This window comes from Pagrus pagrus, assembly GCF_965226575.1.
Source record: "Pagrus pagrus genome assembly, chromosome: 21".
Taxonomy (NCBI): Eukaryota; Metazoa; Chordata; class Actinopteri; order Spariformes; family Sparidae; genus Pagrus; species Pagrus pagrus.
In genome coordinates, this window is record NC_140208.1 from 20,468,513 (window position 1) to 20,493,616 (window position 25,104).

The 25,104-nt window shown below is 40.6% G+C and overlaps 1 protein-coding gene across 1 annotated transcript; it reads right to left on the reverse strand.

Annotated features, from left to right (window-relative positions):
• Positions 1-24,980, reverse strand: ogfod3 (2-oxoglutarate and iron dependent oxygenase domain containing 3). The gene is made up of 9 exons (XM_084341675.1): positions 24,801-24,980; positions 22,386-22,612; positions 19,953-20,028; positions 19,774-19,816; positions 17,155-17,219; positions 16,445-16,501; positions 15,889-16,042; positions 12,552-12,675; positions 1-931 (listed from the first exon to the last, which is right to left on the reverse strand). The coding sequence occupies exons 1-9, from the start codon at positions 24,866-24,868 to the stop codon at positions 795-797; spliced, it is 951 nt and encodes a 316-aa protein (XP_084197801.1). The 5' UTR covers positions 24,869-24,980; the 3' UTR covers positions 1-794.
• Positions 24,981-25,104: the final 124 nt, after the last annotated feature.

Below are 25,104 nucleotides of genomic sequence, written 5' to 3' on the forward strand. Positions count from 1 at the left end.
TGATACTTGTTCCTTTAATGAAAACTGAGTGTGGTGATGTCTTAATAATCATATTTTTGCAGTGAAAACAGATTAAAGAAAGCTTAACATGAACCAAAGAGACAAGGACTTCTGATTCTGCCAGTATTTTATTTTAACCCGTCCTCACCAACCACTGACGTACATGGTAACATACTGGAAAGAGTCTTCAACAAGGAGAGGGTTCTTCTCAGAAGAAAACACCTCCTGGGTCATTGGTGTTGGGTAGTATGAGCAGGGATGTTGTGAAGTAAGGTCTATTCACCAGATTTATGTCTGTTCTCCAAAGAAGTCACAGCTCTCCTTAAAATGAAAAACACACAGAGGCATGTGGAAAACACACAATCCTACTTTAGCCGCTTTGACACCATTTCAGACAAAAGGCAATCTCTGCTTAAGCCATCCACCCCAACGGTCAAGAGGAACAGATTGTGGAACACTCCTACTACTTGCAATTACAGTATAATGGTGCAATAAAAAAAAAAAAACTGCTGTAGAAAAACTGGATAAAAATACAAAGGTCTGTCACAAATAGGAAAACACCTCTCCAGACGAGAAGGTAAAAGCATGTGCCTTTTATCTGTAGCACAATCAGCGAGTCATTATCTGTGAATGACAGAAAATTACAGATATCGACCATGCAGCTACAGTGTACCGATGTTACAAGCAAAACCTCCATATAAAATCTCCCTTCTTCCTTGCCTCTCCCTTTTGCTCCCTCTCTTTGTTGCAGGGCTTTTCCAAGCCAGTGAACACTGCTGTCACCAGCGGGTGCCTCAGGGCAGGGCGGGGTCAGAGATGCCGTGTGCAGGGTCACAGGTGAAAGACACGGTGATGGCGTAGCGCGTCCCCCACTTCACCCTCTCCACGCGATGGAGGTTCTCCGAGCCGGAAGAGAAGAAAGAGACTCTTCCTGGGCAAAGAAAGAATGAGAGGGACTGTTTAGGACAAAGGAGAGACAAATGGTTAAAGGAGTAGTTCAACATTTCGGGAAATATGCTCATTGGGTAGGGATGGGCGCAACTAATCAGAAGTTGTTAATTTATTGTTTTAATTGATCTGGGTTGATCAGAAGTTGCTATATTTTTGTATTTTTTTTAAATATATTTTTAAGTTTTCTATAAACTTGAATGAATAAAATCTTCAGACGGTTACCAAATGAATATATAGGATATTGACACATTTTACTCTCATGATACTCGTACTTGTAAAAAGTACATTATCAGTACTGGATACTTGTTTGGGCTGATTACTCACACAATCCCATTATTTGGCTTTCTTTCTAAGACTAAGATAATAAGATTGATTTTAACATTATTATTTGAATTACATACAGAACTGGAGTGTGGACATGGTAAGCTTGGTGCCTAGCAAGGCTAAAGAGCCATTTTGTTCAGGAAATACTGTAATTTTCTGTTATTCCCAGATACTGACTCGCTGCCCCTTACTGATTGTGTGTTACTGTTTTTCTTTAAAGACAAAGGTCAACCATTAAACATGGAGATGCAACATTTTTATTCTTGAGCTTGGTAGGCATGGTTTTGAAGCACTGACAGAGTTAGACTCACGGTATTCCTCCTGCCTCCTACATCGTCGCTACAGCTAAACTGTTGCTGGTCAAGATGTAGCTCTAAGAAAAACTCCACCTAAAATCACAAACTGTCACATTTACATTTCTCTTCATGTATGCATTTAACACACAGGAGACATTTCAGTGAACTAGTGAGCTTTTTCTTTCTTTCTTTTCCCCCCAAACTTTGGACAATGTCAGGCCAACTGTTTCCACCTGCCCCCCATTGCTATGCTACCTTTAAGAAAAAGCTCCAAATAAATGTTAATTATTCATCTTTAGCTGTGTTGGTAGCTAGAAGAATATTTCTTTAACTTGACAGAGCTAAGCTAGCTGTTCACCTCTGCCTCCAGCCTTTAAGCTAAGCTAGGCTTAACACAGCTAAAAGATTGAGAGGAATCCTCATCTCAGTCTAAGAAAGACGGTAATAAGCGTATTCCCCAAAATGTTGGAACTGTTGATTGTTCATGTTGAACTGTTTATTCGAGAAGTGTGCAGGCTATCTGAAACACAAAAAGGCAAAGACAGAAGCCTGAATCCTGAAGAGATAAAGGGGCCATAAGGACACGCTCATCTTACTACAGGATTGTATTTTGGAATGCATTCTTTTGACTGTCTGATATTAAACATTTTTAAAACACTTTTTTTTCTTGAACAGACTCGCAGTGTGAGCTTTGGGAGGTTGCCTTGGGGTAAAATCTCATCATTTATCAGAGGCTTTACTTCGCTGGGCCAGCTAATGAGCTATTACGATTTTCCAGCCAGTCTGGTTCTTTCTAAACACAATCTGCTCCCTCCAAGATCGACATCTGCATTAATGTTTACATATCTAAGTCTGCGGTTGTACCCATGATTAAGAGATTTATATTTGAAAAGTTTGCAGACTCTTGTTATGTTACAAAACTTCCAGTTTCTTTGCTTTTTGAAAGGGTTATCTCATGAATGTGAATATGAATAAAAAGATGGAATTATTGTGGACCAATTTGTTTGCTCTACTTTCTGTCCAAGGGATGCCAACAGTGTGTGTGTGTGTGTGTGTGTGTGTGTGTGTGTGTGTGTAGGAGGAGGAGGATAAATCCCCCTGGCAGGGTATTAGCTGACGACGTCAAAGGAAAATCAGTGCTCAGTTCAACAATGGAGTTCACATTGAAAACCCAAAGAACGGGAAATAAGAAGAAAGAAAATTAATGAACAAAAAACAGAAAATGGGCAGCAAGACAATAGCTGGTGGTCTGCTTGTTTTACGTAATTGAAAAGGACGGCATTTTCAACTGCTCAAATTAGCCACACGGCTTTAGCACAAAGGAATAATCTTTGAAAATAATCCCTTGCACTTGTCAATATAACATTCCCAGTATTTACTGTGAAGGGCCTGGCAGATTCAGTACAGTCAGCAGAGCAGATTAGTTGAGACACAATGGAGGGAAATTTAATGTAGAGTATTCAACAGGCTTCACTCCTCCGGAAATCACTTTCCAGGGCATTTACAGGGCATTATTCAGAAACCAGGAGATGCTTGTCTCAGTGAAGACAGAAACAGTGACAACAGTTTATACTAACAATCAGATCAGCCTTTACGCATTTACTTTGATTAGTTTTATTTTTTTACTTTTCTTCTGAGCTCTTTTTTAATTTTTTTTTACTTCAAAATACCACAGAGTTTTCGTATTTCAGATTTGTGCTCATATAAACATTAACATTTGTAACAATGCTGATCACTAAATATCCAGGTGTTATTCTTCTTATTATTTAGTTTTTAGAAAATACTTCACTTTAGTGTCGTGTTGATCAGAGAGTTAAAATTTTGAGCGGGCCCTAGAAGATATAAATTGAGCCACATCATTCTTAGTTTGGAAATGGCTGCACTAGAGTAACAAACTCTAGACTCATAGTGTGTAAATGTTAGATCTCATATTTAGGCAGGTAGCCCCTGTTAACTACAACCCCAACTCCAAAAAAGGTTGCTTATCCTTTTTGAAACATACTCAATTGAAATCAGTACAAAGACAATATATTTATGTTTCTATGTGAATGTTGTATCTGTACATATCATTATCAAATTAAGGTAATTATTAACTCCAAACTGCAACAGTCAGAAAACTACAATAAATCATCCTAATGTCTGAGTGCTGATAAACAGCAACATCATTCTCTCCTAGAAGTAGTCCCACTACTTGCTATAATTTGGTGTGGGAAGCTTCATAAAAAGTGAGGTCTTATTCTGAGGTAAAGTGTTAACTTTCAGCTGAGTCCCAAGGAGTGCGTCTGACACCCTCACAAGTCATAAATTCTTAACCTAATGCAAAAGATAAGTTGTGCAACGCCCAGAGAAATCGAATGCATCCAACTGTGGAATTTTTGCCAAATTATACCGGAGTCACCCAAGGAGATATTGGAGAGGCCCAGGTTTATTTAGAGAATCAACAACCTTAATTAGGTTATATTTGAAACAGTTTACTTGAGCCAAATTAGGGAAGTATTCTTTTGTTCACCTGAGTCAGAGCAATATACTTTTTTCCAGGAATCAATCCATTTCAATAAACTCTGCCTCTTATGAAAAAGCAGAGGGGAGCAGTCCCGACTCAGGACGTGACTGGATTAACAAGGCCCTGCCTCCCAATACTGATCTTATATTATTTACAAACCATGTGTCCAAGGGTGTGCAGTCTTCCTTGTCTAAAAAAGAAATCAGGTTCTGTTTGAGTGTAAGAGCTAAAGTAACTATTATTATAGACTGAATCCTAAAACACTCAAGTATAGTTTAAATATTTACTAGGCCCTGCAGCATTTGGACTTCAATTTAAAATCAAGTGCAGCAATCTATTAGAAATTAAGACCAAAATACCTCTGAAATTCATATTTGTTACTGAGTGAAATCACAAATGACTATGTCATGCTGTCTGTCAGGTCCTGAGTTTTAACTTCACCCCAGGCGTGTCTGTGAAAACGCGAACGCAGACAAGTCTCTTTAATGTCGAGTCTCCTTTAATAAAGTTGAGCAGCTGTACAGAACATTGCCGTAGTTATGTGTGGGTGGTTTGGTCGTCAGGACGCACGCACACAATTTCCCCGATCAATTAGTCTCTGAGCAGCAGCCACTAGACTCCCCTGTATTCACTCAGTGCTCTCTGCCATCCTGACTCCCACATGTGCTTGCTCTGTGTGTCCGGCATGTGCGTGCTAACTGTGATTTATTCATACGAACACACATTTCCCATTGCCTTTGACAGTTCATATAACAACCTGATAGTAATTTAGACATTTGACTGTAATCTTGCATATACTGCATAGAAAGAAGAAGGGATGTTACGATACCAAAAACTCATGGTACGATATCATCACAATATATAGTCCACAGTACGATATTTATCACGATATTTAAAAAAAAAAGAAAAAAGAAAGATGACCTGAACAATGTCCTTTAGTAATAAATGTGATGTGTACAGCATCTATTATTTGTTAGCAATTTGTTTTTACTTTTAAATGCAATTTTGTATTTTAATTATGATAAAAGAAAATTCATAGACAATTTCAAGTCTAGCTAAACTCGTAATTTAGCTCTTGGACTTTAATAATATCACGATCTACTTCATCACAATCATTCAGCCAGATCATTCACCCCATCTCCAACCAACACTCCTTAAATTGACAAGCTGAAACCAGAAATTATCTGTGAATGACTGGCACATTTAACCGATTATTAAAAAAGCTGCAGATTTATTCTTGGCTATGAACTAATTAACTAATAGACTAATTTATTCAGCTCTACATGTATGACTGAATGGGACATTTTGGACTTGGAACAAATATGATTCATGTTGAACAGCCTGGTATAATCATTCACACTCAACAGGCTGAAACAGGTTTCCTAGAAACTGTTGGACTAGCAGTGCTGTCATTAAATTCATGCCTCTTACTAGGCTGGTCTGCTGAGCAGCTGAAAAGGTAGGATAGGATATAACAGCCAATTCTAAAAACTGTAATGGAAAAGCAATGCAATAACTATGGTAACCAATCATTAGTGAAAGGTGGAGTGAATGGTACATGAGACATGATGTTTTACAATGTTGAAACTGTCATAAAAAATGTTTTTTTTTTTTTTTAAAGAATGACTTGTAAAAAACACTATCGATTTTTATACTGTATTCTATCGTTTATATCAGGTTTTTACTGCCATTGAACAGGTAGTGCAGTTTATTACATTTTCAGTTTGTTTAGGGTGAACAGAAGGAGACCTGGGTAGCAACTACAACTGAACAGACAGATAAAAAATAGCACAAACAGAAAAGCAGCCCGTCCTCATCAGGAAAACGACCAGCTTGTTATCACTCATATTAACGTTTCTTGTGAGGCGGCGACCTCTAGTGGCTGTAGTAATAATTACAACAGCAAAGGAGGAAGGCAAAGTATTATAAAAAGTGAAAACGGCCATTGTTGATGGCAGACCAATTAAACAAGCGTATGACTTTAATCCAGGAGGCCACTGTTTGTGTCCAGTGTGAAACCAAAAGTCAATTTAGTCAATGAGTTTTTTTTAACTCAGACGAGTGCTGCACACACAGTTTTTTCCTTGCTGTTAAATCATTAATTCCCCAGCCATATTACTTTCATTTTCATACAGTACTGTTGAAAAACAAAAAGCTGAAGAATAATATTGATGGTAGCCTTATAATCATTAAAAAGGCTCTGTGTCGGAATCACACCATCTCACACACGTCAAATACTGTATGCACATGATACAGTAAGAACAGCTGATGTCATGCTAAAGTAATGCTTCAGTTTCCATCATCACTGCTCCTCCTTGTGGATGGATAAACCATTGCAACTGGTTTCCACACATGCCGCTTAGGGGCATTACAATTCGGCCCCGCGTTCACTATGTCATCGCGGGGGATCTCTTTCCAGTCATGGACTTGACCAGGTCCGAGCACGGACCCATCATGCACCGGTTAGGACCCCGTCACGGAGGAACCGGAAGTTTTACGAGGCTTCATCTGTACTGAAATTAAAATTCTATCAATAGGAAGTTAAAAAAAAAAAACATGCCTGAGCATTTCAAACACGTGCCGATATGATGTCAGAGAAGCACACTACAGAAACACCACAGCATCCGTTTCTTCCCTTTAAGTACAAGTCATGATGAGCAATCACAGATTCTGAGTTTGACTTTACTGCCACACTAGTTGCCATCACTGAGAAAGCACTTATCATCATTTCATCATCATTTCAACACTATCTCCTGCTCTTCAGGTCATGCCTTTAATCTTTTTTTGCTTATAACAGCCACGGATCACTGATTTGCACTAAATGAGGTCTTTAACTTCAGTGACAAGCAGGTTGAGTGTGCAATGCTAACAAGATGCTAAATTGTGCATGACTCATCCAATTCTGATACCAAGGGCATACAACACCACAAGCACAGTCACAAGGCGCACAACTCATCGACACACTGTCCAGTCAACATATCGATTGTTCCCAATTCACCAAGCCTCAAAATTAATTAGTGGAGGACCACACAGGCTGTAGGGTGTCTCTTGGGAGGCTGGGATGACAGTCAAAAGGTAGATGACTTGGGCTGACAGTTAATTAAAAAGGACAATTCTGGATAGATCTCAGGTGGAAAATACACTCCCAAATGCAATTACCTGGATTACTTTGTGACTCAGACCAGGGCTACAATTTAAAACCCAAAAGAGGACGGAAAGTAATATAAATATTTTCCATTTGTTCCCTTCCCCCCATGCATTAGCCTATAGAGCAGCACTGAGCACAGTAGAGGCTTCCACTGCTCTTAGATATAACGTCACTTGTTCGAAATACTGGTATACAATTTTTGGGTTTCCAAACCACCTTTTAACACCACCTCCTAACATCATAAAAACAAACCGTTTTACAAAATATAATATCTAACTTCAATAAAAAGTGACTATATCACCATCACTGAAACTATTAATCATTGAAATGGTCAGAGAATTTACAGGAAACTACTCAACAACAGAATCGATAATTGATAATCAATCGTTTTAGGTCTGGTTCCAGGAATTGATGCTAGGCAGTATCCCAGTTTTGTCACTGGTGTCACATTCTGCTACAACATGAATTTTGCAACACTGTCATGAATGTTTTAGCACATTAATAAATAATTTGTCCGTCATAACATGAGGTTAAAGGGCTAAACACTCATAGAGCTAAAGTTACATCCAGTTACTACTGTTATCCTCGTTAATGCCCACTTCCTTAACACAAAAATTTGAAAGGTAAACAAAGCAGCCTGATTTCTTAACTGTCTTCTGCAAGAACCAGCACAAACAGCACAGACTCCCAACTCCCACTGAAGACACAGTGGACTGGAAATGTCCTCGAAACAACTGGAAAACTTTAATATGTGTGCGCCAATCATTTCACTTAAAGCAACGTAAAAAAATAATAATAATACACACGGACAGCAATGTGAATCAGCTCTGTTATGTGCCAAGAATCACACCATACATTTCATTGTATTCAGTGTCTGTATGTGTGCAGAAGCAAAGCCACCAAGGTCAAGCTTGGTGGGTTTAAGGCAGCAGCCCAGCTGACGTTATCTAATTCCCCTGTGGTTGTCTAAGCGGGCAGGTTAACCCCTACTGGTCCTTCAATTCGGCCATTCCGAGCCAAAGCTGTTATCTCTCATCACATATCACATATCTACTCTTTATCCATCTCCCAGCCAGTTTCCGTCCACCTTCCATACCATCTCTCATCTCCCCATCGGGGATGCTTTCACATTTTGCAAATCCATCAGTCATCTCTCTTCTTCTTTTCTAATCTTCCACTCTTTTTCCTCCTATCTTACTTCCTCCGCAACGTCAGCAACACTCGCATCTCCGTCCCCCTGATGTTCACCCTCACTTAATTTTTGACTCGTGCTCTATCCGACAGCCAAGTCCTGATTGTTTTCCTGGTGTTATAATTACCCCTTATTTGTCGCTGTCACCTCAATGAGCCATGATTATCTCAGCTAATCATCATCCGTCCAGATATGATGATCAGACTCTCACCAACTCAAAACCTGTCAGTCAGCTGCCCAGCATGTAACCCGAACAGTTGACGTGATGAGGTGAGGTGTGTTTCAGCAGGGAGAAATAAATGATCCGGGCTATTGATGCATTATGCATTGTGTTTTGTTGGGTTTCCTACTTGATGCACCTCTCAGAATAAAAATCATAGTGACAGACTTGAGCTTCGACCGGTCCATGTTATTTTGATTCTTGAGCAAGCGCCAACTCCACTGAGTATTAGAAATCTATTGAGGAAAACCTCAGCGAGAGGTCGACCTACTTCCCTCATGTCCCATCCCTCCTCTTCTTCCTCTTCTTCATCCAGCAGGTTTGAGATCACTCTGTCACCATTCTCTTTGTTGTCTGAAGGTTATTCTCACTTCACTGATGCAAGACGGCTATGCTATTCACAAAAACAAGTCACAGGAGACAAGGCGGCAGGAAAGATGCAGTCACCGCTTATTACCATAAGTCCTTCAGTCAACGTCCCTCACCACTCCATCAAGGGAGAGTGTCAATGGCCCAGAGTGCTTCACTGTTGCTCATTGACTGGGTAAGAGGCTGAGGCATATGGGGAGAGATGGCAGAGTCGGGATGGATGAGGAGGAGCAGGAAGCGGGAGGAAAACTGAAAAATTGTAGGTGAGGAGAGAGGGGGAGGACTGACATTTTGAATTGCCGTTGATTAAAAGTGACAGAGGAGTTGGATTAGAGGGCAGGTGATGATGGACAATGGATGAGATAAAGGGAAAGTGGAAACTGTGGTGGAGGAAAAAGGGAAGGAAGGGACAAGGTGAACAGAGACAGCAGGGGATGGTTTGCTGTCAGATATGATAGAGTGGAAGTAATGCTGTCAGGAAGAGGTAACGGCCTCAAGACATGTTTTCCATATTGAACAGGTTCACTAAGCCTACGCTCAATGAGGAGCAATGCCGTTTACAGATGCCACATATAGAGCAAAGCAGGGAAATTTGATTCTGAGATGCTGACTTTATTGCAAATTACACTTTTTGCCTGAAGGTCAAGGGCTGGGTCACACCACCAGCAAACGGCAACATTTTGGAGCTCAATCGATTTATTTCAATGGAATTGCTGCAATCAGCAGATCAACTAAATCTGCAGACATCTTATACATAAAAATTCAACTTTTACACGTAAATACGTGCCATTGACAAATAGATAACAGCTTGCAGTTTAGGGTAGCGTCTTGACAGTGCCTAGTTTCCACTGTCACACACACATCTGTTGCCGGAGTACAAAATGCTCAACAAAAGGAGGTACAGCTTGCAATCAGTGAGGGAAGATTATACACATTGCATCGGTTGCATTTTGATGAGAAAGTTGTGTGTGCCAACATGTATTGTCCCTGTCAAATAAACTCACGACTAAATAAATACACTTACTGAATAAATACATTGTCCGGAGTTCACATGTGAAAATGTATTATGTCACCAAGCCTCTAGCACCACCTATTTCACAGTGCCATTTTCTAGTGTGACAGGCCTGAACTTATTTAACTTAATATTTGATCAGTATTATATTTACTTTATTTTTATATATAGGAAATACTTTACTCCATAGTGTAATTTGACTATTGCTACTACTGTCTTCTCCATATCTCCTTTATTCTCGTTTCCTGTAGTTTTTTTCTCCTTTTTTGAGTGTTGGACTGAAGAGTCTTGAAACAAATTTATGATCTTGACCTGCAGGATATCAATAACATTGGTTTGACTAACACAAAACATTTCCAACTTGGCCCTCATGGAAGAATCCACAGCTTTCTTTGAGGTTCCATAAGTAAACCAGATTGCTTCCATGACCTTTCAACGTTATTGTTGAGCTCAGAAACACTGTTAAGGTGTGTGTTGTTGAACATTTACAAGAGGAAAAGGAGACGGTAGAGCACAAGTACAGCAAAAAGAGCAGAAAATTCACAATTCAGTTCAACAGATGTCTGAAAGAAGTTGGTAAACTCATTCTGGCACATTCCTTTAAAGTGACCAGCTCAGAAACTTTCATGATTTTCCACAGGCTCCCACAGAACTGATCCAATTCCCCTGTTTTTAAATGATGTCCCATGGTACTCCAGGAAGGTGTAGGTCATTTTGCCATGTGCTTTTAATTCTTAAATATCCATCCAATCACAGCTTAACCCATATGTCCTTAATATATATATAGACAGTATTAACAGTCCACTGTATTTCCTATGAGATCAAGATGTTGTTTTGTCAAACCCTCCAGGTACTATAAGCAATAAAGCCTAATCCCCTGCACCTTCACTGTACAGCAGTCTGTGCTGCTGATTACCCACTTATAGAGGATTACTCCCACTTTGCTACACATTTTAGAGACTGCCAGATTCCCTAATGCAGCCAAGTACAGTAATTATAATAGTAAGCATAGCTGTGATAATGAAATCCTTCATCTAGGTTTCATCACTTACTTTAAGTGTGGATTAATAGGCTTATATACACAAAGCCAGGGGTTACCAGGTGTTTGCTGATAGTCTGGATTTACACTATCCTGCCTTACAGCAGATCACAGCCTTTTAAGCCCCATTCACACCGCCTTTTCACAGCAGGAATATTGCGCTGTTATTCCGCCACGCTGTCTGTGTGAAAGTTACAGAGGCAGAATGGGGGGAAAGTTCCTTTCCACCTCTGACGCTTCATCCAACTTCTGCCGGAAAACAGCGTCCGTCTTCAGCAGCGAGAGCCAGGCAGCTCCAGCTGTTTACTGGTGGTGATTATGTGATGTGATGCAATTTCAGGCAAAAAACGTTTGTGTTGCTGTAGTTACTTCGGCAACTTATATAGAAAAAAAATACCAAATTTAATGAGGAAAAAATCACTGTGATCCAGTCAGCCCTCCCTACCAAGTCTTCAGTGAACTTCGCCCCAGAAGACAGTCGAGGTGTGGAAATTTCTCGATTATAAGATGCATCGCGATGCGGACGTGGAAGATTCTACATCGATGCAGAGACAGAGCATAATCGGGAGTCTGCAGCTTATGTTGATTTTTTGATTATCCGGCCTCAGCTGGACAATAAAGTTACGTCAGACGGGCCCCACGCTAAGCGTGACTTCTGCCTCACAACAATTGCTAATCATGTTAGCCATTTTCCCCTGAAGCTAACGTCTGCAGCCATAAATGATAACAGCAAGCCAAGCTAATCAGCCAAGATCTGAGAAGGTGCTGTCAACTTTTCCGTCCAACTCTGAGAGAGGTGTGTGCAGCAGAGTCAATAAATGCCTTATCTTAAAGCTGCCATGTTAAAACAATATTACTGTAGATTACAACAAACGTGTAAGGCACTGCACCGCAGATGGATAAATGTTTTGTTTCTGTAATGTTTATGTACTGAGGTACAGATATTGAAAAGATGCAGCTTTTATTTTGTAGACTGCTGTAGTCTGATTATGAGGGGATATTTAAATGATGAAAACGGTCTTTCTGTGCTTGCCAGTGTGTGGACCTGTCTCAGTTCACAGGGCAGGGCTAGCTTTCCTCCCCTCCGCAGCGGAGGAGCTACAAGCATCCTCACCACTGGTTCTAAGTTCAGGTTTGGCAGAGGTAAGTTGGGTGACAGCATTTGGAGTTGCGACGCGATTGAAAATGTGATGATTGAAATCAAATGATTGAAGTGTATGTCTTCAGCTCAGGTTACTGTCAATCAAACCAGATCCCCTCATTTGCTGTGTGTGTAAGCAGGGATAAGCCACACCCTCAGTGGGGACACGAGAGAAGAGCATTCACGGCTCAGGAGTGAAACGCATATGATGTTATTTTTAAGTCGCCACCGGGCCAGTTCAGTGTGAAAATACAAAGGCGGTATAGAGGCGAACCTTTGTTGCATCACTACAGAGGAACCTCTGTCTGAAAAGGGCTTACATTAGGCAAATTTAGTCTTTACTAGTTGGTAATTACCTGTCCGTGGTTCCACTGTTCGGTTGCCATTTTGGTCCATGAAGATAAATCTTCCCCCAGTGAAGTCAGAGCCGTAGTCAGACAGGTACAGTAGTGAGGTGTAGTCAAAAGAGCCATAAGTCACCTGACAAAGTGTGAGAGAGGAAGAGAGCACCTACATTAAAACATGACTGTTCACAAAACACAGACACTGATACCAATTCTACAGCCATGCTAGTGGCTCTGTGGGGCTATAATTAAGCACAGCAGTGCTTGAAAGTAGCAACAAGGAACTTTTTTGGTGGCTCCTCTGGACAAAATCAATATAAGGATCACCACCTTTATATATAAAGAATATATAAAAATATATAGAAAATATATACACATATATATATATATATACATATAGTAGAAAGTTGAAAAATGTTACAGGTAACTCCTGAATTGATAGAAATGCTTTGGTTTGAATTTGATGTTTTTTTTACCAGAGGGCTCATAAAGATCATTGCAATTTAATGTAGTATAGTAGACATCCCTGTTGATTTGTAAGAGGTTTTTAAACTATTTATTTATTGCCATTACTCATAAACTGATGAGGCATCTGTCACAATACTGATCTGTTTTTTCTTCTCTTGCCAAATGAGGAAATGGATAAAGTAGAGATGAAAAAATGCAATTAGCACATATTAACTTTGCTTGTGATATTTCTTGGAACATAGCCTGTTTGCTTTTACCTCCATATTAATATTTGTTACCTCATCGTCTCCCACTGCCCCTCGACAGCTGGAAATATGTAATATGAAAGAACCCAATTCTTTTCCCCATCTGTCTCTCCCGCTATTTTGGGACTTATTGGCTAACCCAACCCTCATTTAAATGTAAATGGCCCCTGACGTCTTTGGTGGTGAATTTTCTCCCCATCGATCATACTGCTGATAGGGTGTCGTAGCAGCAGTTGTAAAAGGGCAGCACAGAAAGTGTTTTATCTCATTCATGGCAGGGATAAACGGCCTTCGTAATTAAACTAAATGATATGTGCAGACATTAATGTCAAATGTTGTATTTTCATTCGGGACCTCGGCCTGTCTTGCAGTTGAAATAAAGAAGTGCACCATGCTGTGAATGCAGTTATCATCCCTGTTAAATTGCCTCCAGACAGGAACAACAGCACTTGAATCAGTTTGAAAACACACTGAACAGTAGATTCACCCAAATTACACAGAGTAAAAACTTACATTTCTGGCTCATACATACAGCCATTAATAAGAACAACTCTCATATCACGATAAAGGTATTTTCATATCCAGATAATTATATATATGTTGCTATCGTACAAGTTTAATATAGTTAACACACAATGAGGCTCATTACTCATTACATTTATTAACGAGAATTGCACTCAGTAGAGCACATACCCCAAGGCCCAATAGTCCCTTTCAATTCAATCAGCCTAATCCAATATAAAATAAAACATTTAAATCCGCTATCCTGATCTGCATGAAATTGTAGTAATAGACATCAGCCATCTTAATACGCTCTGATTTTACTCATCAAGATCCATGTGGTATTCCATGAGAAATAATGTTGAAAAATGCCCTATTTCGCAATGTTAGAGAAACTGAGAAAACATTCCTCTGGACCTAGACCCATTCTTGATCCTAGTTTGGTGGAAATCCGTTTAGTAATCGTGTAATCCTGCTGACAATCCAACCAACCAACCAACAGACATAAAACGAAAACATATCCTCCTAATTAGGTAATTATATACTGGACAAATAGAGGGTACATACTCAAATCTGCTATAATTTCAGATCTTTTAAGACCAAACTTTCAATAGAAAAAAAAAATAGAAAACACTTGACGGCAGCAAGTAAGCCACGTGTGTGTGTGTTGGGTGTTGTTAATGAGGTAGCCTATCGAAAACAACGTGATACCAAATGACACCGGCCCCAACTAGGTGCACTAACAAGCTTTTACCACGCCAATGCCATGCCAACGCCATTAGCACAATCAGTGCATTTGTCCTGCTTTTCCTCGAATGTCATTAAAAGGTTGACATCGCTAAAAGAAGCTTCCTGTCTCTAAGTCGCTGCTGAGCAAGCACTGCTTGCCACAATACTGCTGTAAAGAGCATGATTTGTCGCACATCAAAATTAATGATTGAGAACAATATAAAATAATAACAGATGTTTTTCAATCTTCAAATGATATGCAGGATATTATCATGTCAGATACCCCTTCTCCAGTTACTAGCAAATGTGAGCAAAAATCTGTGAATGTTTGGTAATCCAACCCTGTAAGGTTGGAATAATCAATATATTTTACCATGTTCTAGCACAGTGTTTTTATTTCTCAAACTCTTCCTCATCAACCGACTGCTACCTGCCCAGCACCAAACAGCAGCTAGACAAAGCTGGCAGCGAAATATAGTGGAGCACTTAGCAGCCATTTTTCACAGTTGGAATTGGTGGAAACAAAATCAGAGCTCTTCCAACTGTGCCAGGGCCAAGGAAGTGTACTGTGCTTGAGCACGGTACAGAGCGCTCACACTAGTCAAACAAACTGCACTTTGGAGGTCAAACGTGCTTGGGCACGGTACGGATCACCTAGTGTGACTGCGCCCTTAGTCATGTTTTCTGTGTTTGTTCTCTATTGTGCTGCTACCGTGCTACAACATGATGATGTATGTTCAAAAGGTAACTGTGCTCAGGTGCGATTCTTGCTGTTGTTTTTTGCTTCGGACAGTAGCCCGGCTGCTTGCAGTAGCCATGTTGATAACACTGTCTATGCAACAGCAGCAACAACAGTAATACCATAGGGAAACACTAGGAGAGGGGAAACTTTAAAAGTTGGCCATCTTAATGTCTACTTTAATGTCTCCAAGCACGTCTTGAATCAGTCGGAACCCAAATCCACGTGGACTTCAGAAGTCTATTTCCTAACTTCAGGTCTTGGCGCATAGCCTCTACTATTAACTGCCTCATCTACAGTTCTCCATTTGGTGCTCAGTCTTCCTTAAGTTTCTTCATCTCTCATAAAAGTATCAGATCTTTGCTTAGTAGCTTAGTTCCCTGGTTGGTAATGACAGCCATTATCAGCCTGGCTTTCAGGTACAGCCAGTCCGTTCAAGATGTCAAGATGATTTAATGTGAGCAAATAACATCTCAGCCATGTCATTAGAAATGCAACAAATGTTCTTTTGCCCTCAATTCTAAAACTTTTGGAAAAAAACTTTGGATCACATCTAGCTGATACATTATCTGTTTGATGAAGTCAATATCCCCCCGTACAACCAAATGCACCAGAAGGGGACCTCTCCGCAACATATCTATGGCAGAAGGTGTCACAGCTCTGTTACCTTATCTATGTGTGGGTGCCAGTACTCGTCGTGTTGGGTCTTGGCTGCTGTGCTGTTGATTCTGGAGAAGAAGGTGGGTTTGGTGAGGTACATTAGAGTCGGGTCCAAACCAAACGTCTCAGCAATAACTGCCTGGATTCGCCCCCGCACATCTCTAATGGTGAAAAACAGACACATTATTTCAGATTGAAAGTTCTAACTTAATTACTTGAGGAAGTATGAGTTATGTACACAATACAGCGAGTAACTTTGGGCAACTCTCGTCAAGAGGAAATCTCAGCATCTGAGGTTATATGAAAAGCAAATACTTTGTGACAATATCCAATATCTTTTTAATTGTGCTCATGATGTTTCTGGCTATACTGATCATTGAATACCTTTTCAAATAAAAGAGAACGCTATCAAAAGCATTATACCTGAATATGCTTGCCATTATTATACCATCATTTGAGAGTGTGTAACTTTTCAAAAAATGTCGGATATCACATTTTGGAGCAGAACTCTAAAAATGTGCAATTAATGCATGGCTGATTTTTAATTAATGTTCCTTAGTCACCTGTAAAGCTGGAAATCCTCTTGTGTAAACACATCGCCGATCTGATCCCCAAAGTACCTGTAGGCACATCAAGCCACACAATCACAGACAAAAAGTTCCAGACAAAGCCAATCAGAGACACATGAACAGACAGTAACACAAGAACAGACAGAGCAGAGAAAGAAAGAGCAGAGGAGATGGGATCTGTTCGCATAAATTTAAGTTTCTCGCACGGCACAGTGCACCATTACCCAGACGGGTGTGCCACCCAGCTGTGCAAAGAACAGCAGATAGTTAAACGTCTGACTGCTCCACATGAGGAAGTCCCCAGTGGAGGGTGAAGGGTGGGAGTGCTATCGTCATCACTTCCTGATTAAAATCAGCCACATAGTCCCTGAGGATATGGTGTCAGCCACCTGCCCGGTGGGACGAGAGAGAGACGAGAGGAAACTGAGGGTGAAATGAATGAAGGGAGGAGGTATAGGGGAGGGAGAGAGGGGCAGATGATCCAAATAAAAATGGGTTCGCTGGCAGTGATGAATGAGGGCTGTATGGGTCACTGGATCTGTAGAAGACAGCTCACACAGACCACCATCAGTAAGATTGATGACTATATCTGCATTTGGGTGGATATATTTCTGTAAATTTTACATATCATGCGGGATATCATTTGTACAGGACCAAAAATTGACACAGAGAAGAACAAATACAGACAAAGTGAACTTTCCAACCTGTAGATGTTGACAAACTGCTTTCCCATTGACAACGCTCCAGAGTGCAGGTCCAGTATGGAAGCCTGCAGGGCAAAGGAAAAAAATTACAAATGAGTCATACAAACAAAAGCTGGTTGTTGACATACTGTACATGCATGGCACAATTTTTGTTTATATATTTAGCGTTGTTCCCTCTCTGGCCTTTTTGTGGCATTCTCACTCTGCCCTTTACTTGTTATTACTTGTCATCTCCTTTGGGACACTCCTTTGTTTTTCTCAAGCCAGAAAATAAGTCATTTTCTCAGAAGTCCTCCTTTTGCTTCCCCTCCCTTCACTAAAGTGTTTTAACACTCCATAAACAGTTCCTTTATTGGCTGAGGACCAGGTCTGCTGAGGACAGAGAGCAAGGGGTAGGGCATGCCAGGGACATCCAGACATCTCGGGACAAGAAGATGAATCCATGTTTTATCTGCCAGAGCCGGCTCATCAAGCTGGAGCTCTGCTTATTGTGCCAGGCTGCCTTCTAGTGTCAAGAGAGGTCCATTACAACAGGGTGTCTGAGTGAAGTCAGAGCATACTGCATGCATCTTAAATCTGGACAAATAATACATATAATAAACATTCTAGACTGATACTGGTAGCATTCTTAAATGAATGTGCTTATTTCAATGTGGAGAATGGAGATCTGTTCTTGAGAATACCATCATGGCATAAGTCTTGAAAAACAGTGAATTATTTGGATTGGGGACAGAACCTACTTCATGTTAAAAAGAGGACAGAATGACTGATTAATTATGAGCATTGCTGTCACGTACAGCCAGTCAGATAGGGCTGTAATGGTTTGTATATCCGTGCCAAAACACTGTCTTACAGGGGTCACAGTTTGGTGTCAGCAGCTGCAGACTTACTACTCAGTATGACGGTTAACGGGGAACAAAAGTGCGAGTTGTGCATGGATACTTTTAGCCGTACACAGTTAGCAATATCTGCTCAGTTTAGCACAACAAGCTGATTGGCATGCGGGTCAGTCACAGAGGGCAGACTCAAGCGCAAATGAAACGTTGGAGCGGGACTATCCACCTGCATCTTTTAAAATCACTTAAGTGGGTTCAATTGGGCTTCCCGATCAGCTGAAACTTCTGAACCGTACTGAGCTGTGTATGAGCCAAATCGTGACTCCTGTGTATCGTTATACTCCTAGTATCAGTGCGTTTGTATGTTTTAATCAGTTAACTACAAATTCTGTATACACGTATATGAATTGTATATATTTGACTCTGCTGTTAAAGGATAATGCTTGTGGTATTCTATCTTCTTGTTACCGTCAACAAATCCCATTAAATGACCACACATTAGTTCTGATCCAAACTAACACGAAAGCACACCACATTACACATTAACAAAAAACAAACTAACCGGTTGAGACAGCAGTACATCACCAACTCCCATGTTCTGTGAGGTGAAATTATTGTTTTTGTCAAAAGGAGACTAGTGGCTTTGATGGATATAAGGATTTTAGTTCCCTGTAGTAAAGGGCTGTATTTTCAGTTGAAGCATTGAAAATATATACACTGAAGCTGACATTGTATTTTATAGGCAGGCCTTTTTTAGGTGGATGAAATACAATTTGCTGCTGACCTTGTCCACATCAGTGCATTGCTTACCTTAAATCTCACACAACCCCTCTTCAAAAAATCTGAATCAACCCTTTTAGACGGTCACTGTGTCTGATTAGGCCATTATAGAGTCACACGTAATTGGCAAAATGAAATATTTCTTGTTGGTCCCAGACCAACCATAGCTTGCAGTCTTTCACAGGATGTGGAATGTCATTGGGACCAAATTCCAGAATGTAATCAGGGCGTCAAAAGCCTGTGCAAGATATGTCGGTTTGTGTTCGGAAAACAACTTAAAAAATCCCCCCAAAAACAATTTCACTTCGCCATGTTTACAGACGTGCACAGAACAGCAATGTCTGTTCCAATTGGTCAATGTTTGACACATCATGGAAAGCAAATTAATTTCAACATGTTAGTTGTTTTGTCAAAGAATCATGGGGCAACCCATAAGCACATCAGCCAGGGGATAAAATGACCAACTGACACTCACCAGGCATTTTAGTTGCCGACGCCCTACGTTTGTCTGTCAGGACGGGCTATTACTCAGCTGATATCATCTGATCTGATCACAGTAAAAGACGTGATGAACCCTTCTTTGCTAGACTTCCTACTGACTAACTACCAACCCTAGAAAAAGTTTTACATCTTACGTTTCAGGCAGAGTGCCACAGACAGGGAATATAGGAAACATTGAGATTCAGACGGACTTGTTGGTTTTGGCCCTTTAAAGGGATTTGATGACAAAATAAAAAAATACCAGTATTGTGGTTTCAAATTAGCTACACATAAACTTGGAAATTTTACCCATTTATTTATTTAAAGGAAAGCTACGTCACCTTCTGACCTTCTTTCAGCAAAGAATGTCCAAATACAAGTTATCCTTTTTATTCTGGTTTGTTATCTTGACTTCATTTCCCAACAACAAAGCTATTCAGTCAAGCAAACACTAACCGGCTATCTATTTATCTCTGCCTTACTGTTAATTTATTCCAACAATTTAATTTGACGTTATACTCACTCCTCCTTCCGACCCAGCCAACGCCAGCCCTCTCTCAGCCAGCCTGTGTGTCAGAGACAGGTAGCATTTAAAAACAATTCAGCTGCACCACAGAGATAGAAGACAGTGAATGGGAGAACAAGTGGTGAAGTAAAGGAGAGTGAGATGCAACACATAGCACTTTGTATAACAGTGTTTACCTCCTGAGAACCTGAGCTTCCTCCCTCGTCACCACGCCGTCTGTGACTGCACGGCCACACTTCTGAGGGGTGCATCCTGGGAGAGAGACATGTGAGAGAAGATTCAGATAATAGTAGGGTATCTCGGTACATTAGGAGTGTATTAGAGTTCTGCTCATTAATGCAACAGAATTCAGGGCTTACCTCCAACCTCTAAAAATATTTTTTTTAATTGCTCAAAGCTTGAGCCTTCTGTGGTCTTTTCTTTAGACACTGGAGAGCAGTTTGAACTCACAGCAGCCCACATGTTTAATATGACAAAATTCCAATGTGTAGTCTTCTTTCTGCCAAGACAAGTCTGAAAGCTGTTTCAGATTTCACAGGAGATAAGGCAGACAGCTATATCCAGTTGGAAATGTCTGTATTGAAATAAATTGCGTTTGGCATTTTAGGAAATACTTTGATTTCAATACAATAAATATTTGAGCAGAATGTTTCCTTATCATCATTTCCTTTTGCGGTTTATATCCAGCACATTGGAATGAGCTACGAAGCTATCTAAGGAGCGATTTGCCTCTGATCTGGGGGTTTACGTTGGCAAGTGGAAAAATAATAAGGGCTAAAATTCTGTAGTGTGGACATAGCTTTATGTGACAGTAAACAGAATATCTCTGGGTTTTGGACTGTTGGCTGGAAAAAACAATAATTAAAAAAATACTTTGGGGCTCTATCTTACTCTCGGTGCAAAGCGGCGCACAGTGCAGTGCAATTGTCATTGCTAGTTTCAGACCGACGCAGCGACCAGTGCCCACATTGTGTAAATAGCAAAAGTCCTGGGCGTGTTGGTCTTAAAATGAGGTGTGGTGGCCGCACGCGGTGATGGCGGATTGCTATCTTGAGGCAGCAGAAAGCGACAGCGCCATAGACCAACAAAAAGCTGGTCCAAAGTCAAAGGCGCAGTCCGTTTCCTGCCATTTAAAGAGCCCATTATTCAGTTGCACAGAGTAATGTCACTGTAACAAATTTTGTGGCACATTTACGCAGGGAAACTGAAAGCTGTAGTTATATACTCTCTTTTAGCTTCTGAGATATATTTGTTAGACAGGATCTCAGGATTTATTAGGACATCTGCTTTCCACCAAACTATTTTACTGTATGAATCTGGATGGCGTGTGTGACCTTTCGATGTGTAGAAGAACACAGAACATTACCATTAAATACTAACCGATCCTGTCGGCGAGGAGTTTTAAACAAAAAAGTTTATCAGCTGTTCCTCGTGCGTAAACGTGCATGTAAATATAGACATATCATTTCTGCTACTGGAGGATTGATGCAGGTAACATCATTTTCCTCGTTAAGGACATATTTCACCCCTCATCCCACTAGTTATTGATCAGGCTGCACTTGTAATCCTCATGACAGAAGTCGTACCAGGTCTGCTTCCATGAGAAACGTAACACACGTCTGAAGTTTACTCAACAGTAGTTGTATCATCCCATATGCAGAAAATACAGTCAAATTATTAAACTATGAGACAGTGTGAGCACAACAATTTTATGTTAGACATTTTTCTTGGGTCGGATTACTCTGTAGAAAAACCTATTTCCCCTTGTAGTGTCAAAAAGTAATAATAATCAGACCTGCTGTCTCTATGATGATATTTTCAACTTTTTTTCATGCCAACTGATGAATTCATAAATATTCACTTTACATATGACAGATGAGCAAATAAGAATTAAATAGAGCCCAAACTGAACTTTTTTTTCCGGACTGATATTATAAGATAGGCAAAAAATGTGTCTGAATGACAAAAAGCCATCATTTTAACAGCTTAATGCACCACCAGTGTTATGTAGGCCACGTCTTGAGAGGGCTTCTGAGTTGCTGCTGTTACCACAGTAACTTTACATGGAACATATCTATGTGGAAAGCCAAGTGTGCATGAGACTTAGTTTTAAGTGTACAAAAACTATTTACTATTGGCAGCCACACAATGCTCTTTTGGTTGCAACCATTGTTTCAGTTTATCCCCTGATGAAATGTGCAAATAGTAATATTATGGACAAGTAAGCTTGTGTTATATTGCCATCTAGTGGATGACCTCCATGCTGGTTCACACATTATTCACACACAGACAGGAATAAGGATGAAATGGTTTGAATTTAGTTTTCACAATGTTCACAGAAAGAATACGTAATTAGTAAATCATACTTTCAATTCTACTTTGGATTATAGTGTTTGCTCTGATGATAACAGGAATTCAGAGAAATTCAATATGATGCTCATGTAAAACTACTAAAAGCCAGAGCAGAATCCAACACCAGGAACATGCCACTGGATTAGCATGGTATTCATCAAGTAGGCTTGGCTTTATCCTGTCCTAGTCATGTTTACACAGCAGACAAGTGTGAGCTGATATCCTGACACAGTATAGTGCAGAGAGCAGAGTCTCACCTGGGTAACGTTTGTAGTTCTCATAGTCTTCAGAGCACTCGACGGTGTAGACTCTGGGCTGGACAGAAACAAGCTCACTTTGGCTAACCAGTGTTTCTGTGATTTCACTGTCCAGAGAGGTCATGTACAGCCACAGAGTTGCCCCGCACACAGTCAGAGCGACCACCAGCATGGCCACAGGCCCTCGGTACCCCCTCCATGCAGATCCCTGCCGCAATGCATTACCTCTGGGCAAGACAGAAAAAAGACCAGATGATCAACTGAATTTGACAGATTGCTGGAAATGCCCAAACCACAGGCACGTGTACATCACAGGGGACTTCTGTAGTTGCCAAGTGGTACTAGGGAAGAACAAAAATTATGATTTGATGATTTGACTTCAAAAACAACAACAAACCTGAGTCAGTTGTAAGAATTCTCCTGCTCTCATTGGACACTGCATTACTTATTGTTTGTAGATGGCATATGATATATCTGGTGTAGTAACTGGACCTTGACATGATGCAAACTGTGTTTCTTTTCTTCCCTCTCTGCTATGTCATCATTGCTGGAGATCAGATGAGGATAGCCCGGTGTGCCTGGCTTTGTGTCCTGTCTGTCATGTTGCTGATTCCACTGGTCCTATGCTCTCTTTTGCCCTTTTTCCAGGGCCCTACGCAGTCTAGGCCAAAGTGTACCATGCTTGAGCATGGCACAGAGTGCTCCATTAGTCAAACAGTAAACAAACTGGACTTTGGAGGTCAAACGTGCTTGGGCACAGTGGGGATTGCCTAGTGTGAGTGCGCCCCACGAGAAATTTATATAAGTGCTGTCGATCGATTCAAATTTTTAATCATAATAAATAAGGGCCCGTATATGCGTTTCAATCCTGAGCCCTACTGAGGGTGTGGCTTATCCCTGCTTACACACACAACAAAGAAGAAAATCTGGTTTGACGGACAATAACCTGAAAACGTACGCTCAGTGCAACACTAAAGCACTGACACAGTTCCACACACCAGCAAGCACAGAAAGACAGGCTTTGACCTGTCTTGGCTGTCAGAGAGGAAATACTCTACAAGACAGATATAGGTAAGGTTTTGTGTAAAAATAAATAAAAACATTCAATTATTAAACCATATATGTTGAAGCACTCAGACCACAATTAAAGTCAACGGCTATGCCATGTGTATATTGTGTGTGTCTGTTTATAATTATTATTTATTTTGCATGTTTGTTTTCTGTTGTAATTTGACCGGTTTTTGTTTGCTTTATAAATGTATTTTGCCTCAGAATACATGTGATGGGGAGGGTAAAGGGAAAAAACAATAAACAAAGATTTTTGTCATATTGTATTGTTACATGTAAAGTGAAATTAAAAAAAACTTACTTCAAAAGCTGTCTTTGTTTTGTTGTTGAAGTTAAGTAATAGAATATAACTCATATAGTTGATTCTAAAAACAAACAAGGGGCTGTTTGCAAACAGATTCATCTAAAGTCTCTACAGATGTTAAAGTCCATAGACAGCTGTTCCAGCTGTGATTAGCTGCAGCAGTCGTCAGACACAAATGTCGCTTCACGTGACACAGAGGAGAGGACGCTTATTTATTTTTTATTCCTCTCATTCCCCTTGTCCATTACAGCCATTTCATTTGATATCGATATGATTTGTATGCAGGAGGCGTGATTTTGATTTTGATATTTGCACAAGCAGTTCAATGTGTCTAATGTGAGTTTGGCATTGTTCATTTTATATAATATAGTTAACGCTAAATGCTGTCCTACACAGTACCATTAAACATTTCTGTTGGGGAAAAGAAAGAAAAGAAACTTGAACATCCTGTCATCTGTCATTAGGACTTGTCTTCTGCTGCACAGATGACTGTGGGTCAGAGTAGCCAGAGAAGCATGCTGGCTTGCATACAAAGACACTTGCATACTGCAAAATGCAACCGGATGCAATATGTCATCCAGGTACCTTTGGCATACTGCATTTCAGATACTACATATTTATCTGGCATACTAATAAGTATGGGTACTGGGACGCAGGGATATTTCCTCGTCTCCTATCTCCTTCCATAGCTTCCTCTCCACGAATCCTCGGTGGGAGGATGCAAGTAAAAGATGCAAGTGAGGGGGACGTGGATGCAATTAGGTGAAATGGGATGTAGCCTACCCCCGGTGTGTGTTCACTGGGTATGGTACACATAAACACAAGTTAAGCATTAACATGCTTCTATCCTCTTCTCTCTGAGGACTACACAAACATATACATATAGTACCAGTTTGACAGTGCTATCGTGATTTTAGCTAGGTCCTCGGTTAGGTATCTAGCGTGGCTGGCTGCACGGGGACAGTACCTGCCTGGCACACCCTCTCCTTTCACCTTGTTCAGCTCCCCACAGGCAGAACAGTAGCTTAATGTTATCAACTCACCTTTTAATTTTCTTCTCTATCTCAGTGGCATTCGCGCCCTGCGCATTTCTCTGTCGCAGCAGCGCCATTTCGACTCAAACGGTCTACTACGTAGCATTTACAAAGTACTGTCATGCACGGTGATAACTGCCCTGACTAACTACACCGTAAACCCATGCGTACACCCCGCCAATCGTCACCTGGAGCGATATCCACTTCCTGGTGCGCGCGTATCGGCCACCCCATTGGCTCTCTGTAAGAGAAAGCAGCGTTTTAATTGGACCACATCCAGGTCCAAGTTCGGCTACGACGACCAGCTGCATAA

Coding starts and splice junctions, on each gene's coding strand:
- ogfod3 (XM_084341675.1), bottom strand. CDS start 24,868: ATGGCGCTGCTGCGACAGAGAAATGCGCAGGGCGCGAATGCCACTGAG. Junction 12,676..15,888: donor GGCACCCACACATAGATAAG/GTAACAGAGCTG, acceptor ACACTTTGTCAG/GTGACTTATGGCTCTTTTGA. Junction 932..12,551: donor AACAGTGGAACCACGGACAG/GTAATTACCAAC, acceptor TTCTTTGCCCAG/GAAGAGTCTCTTTCTTCTCT.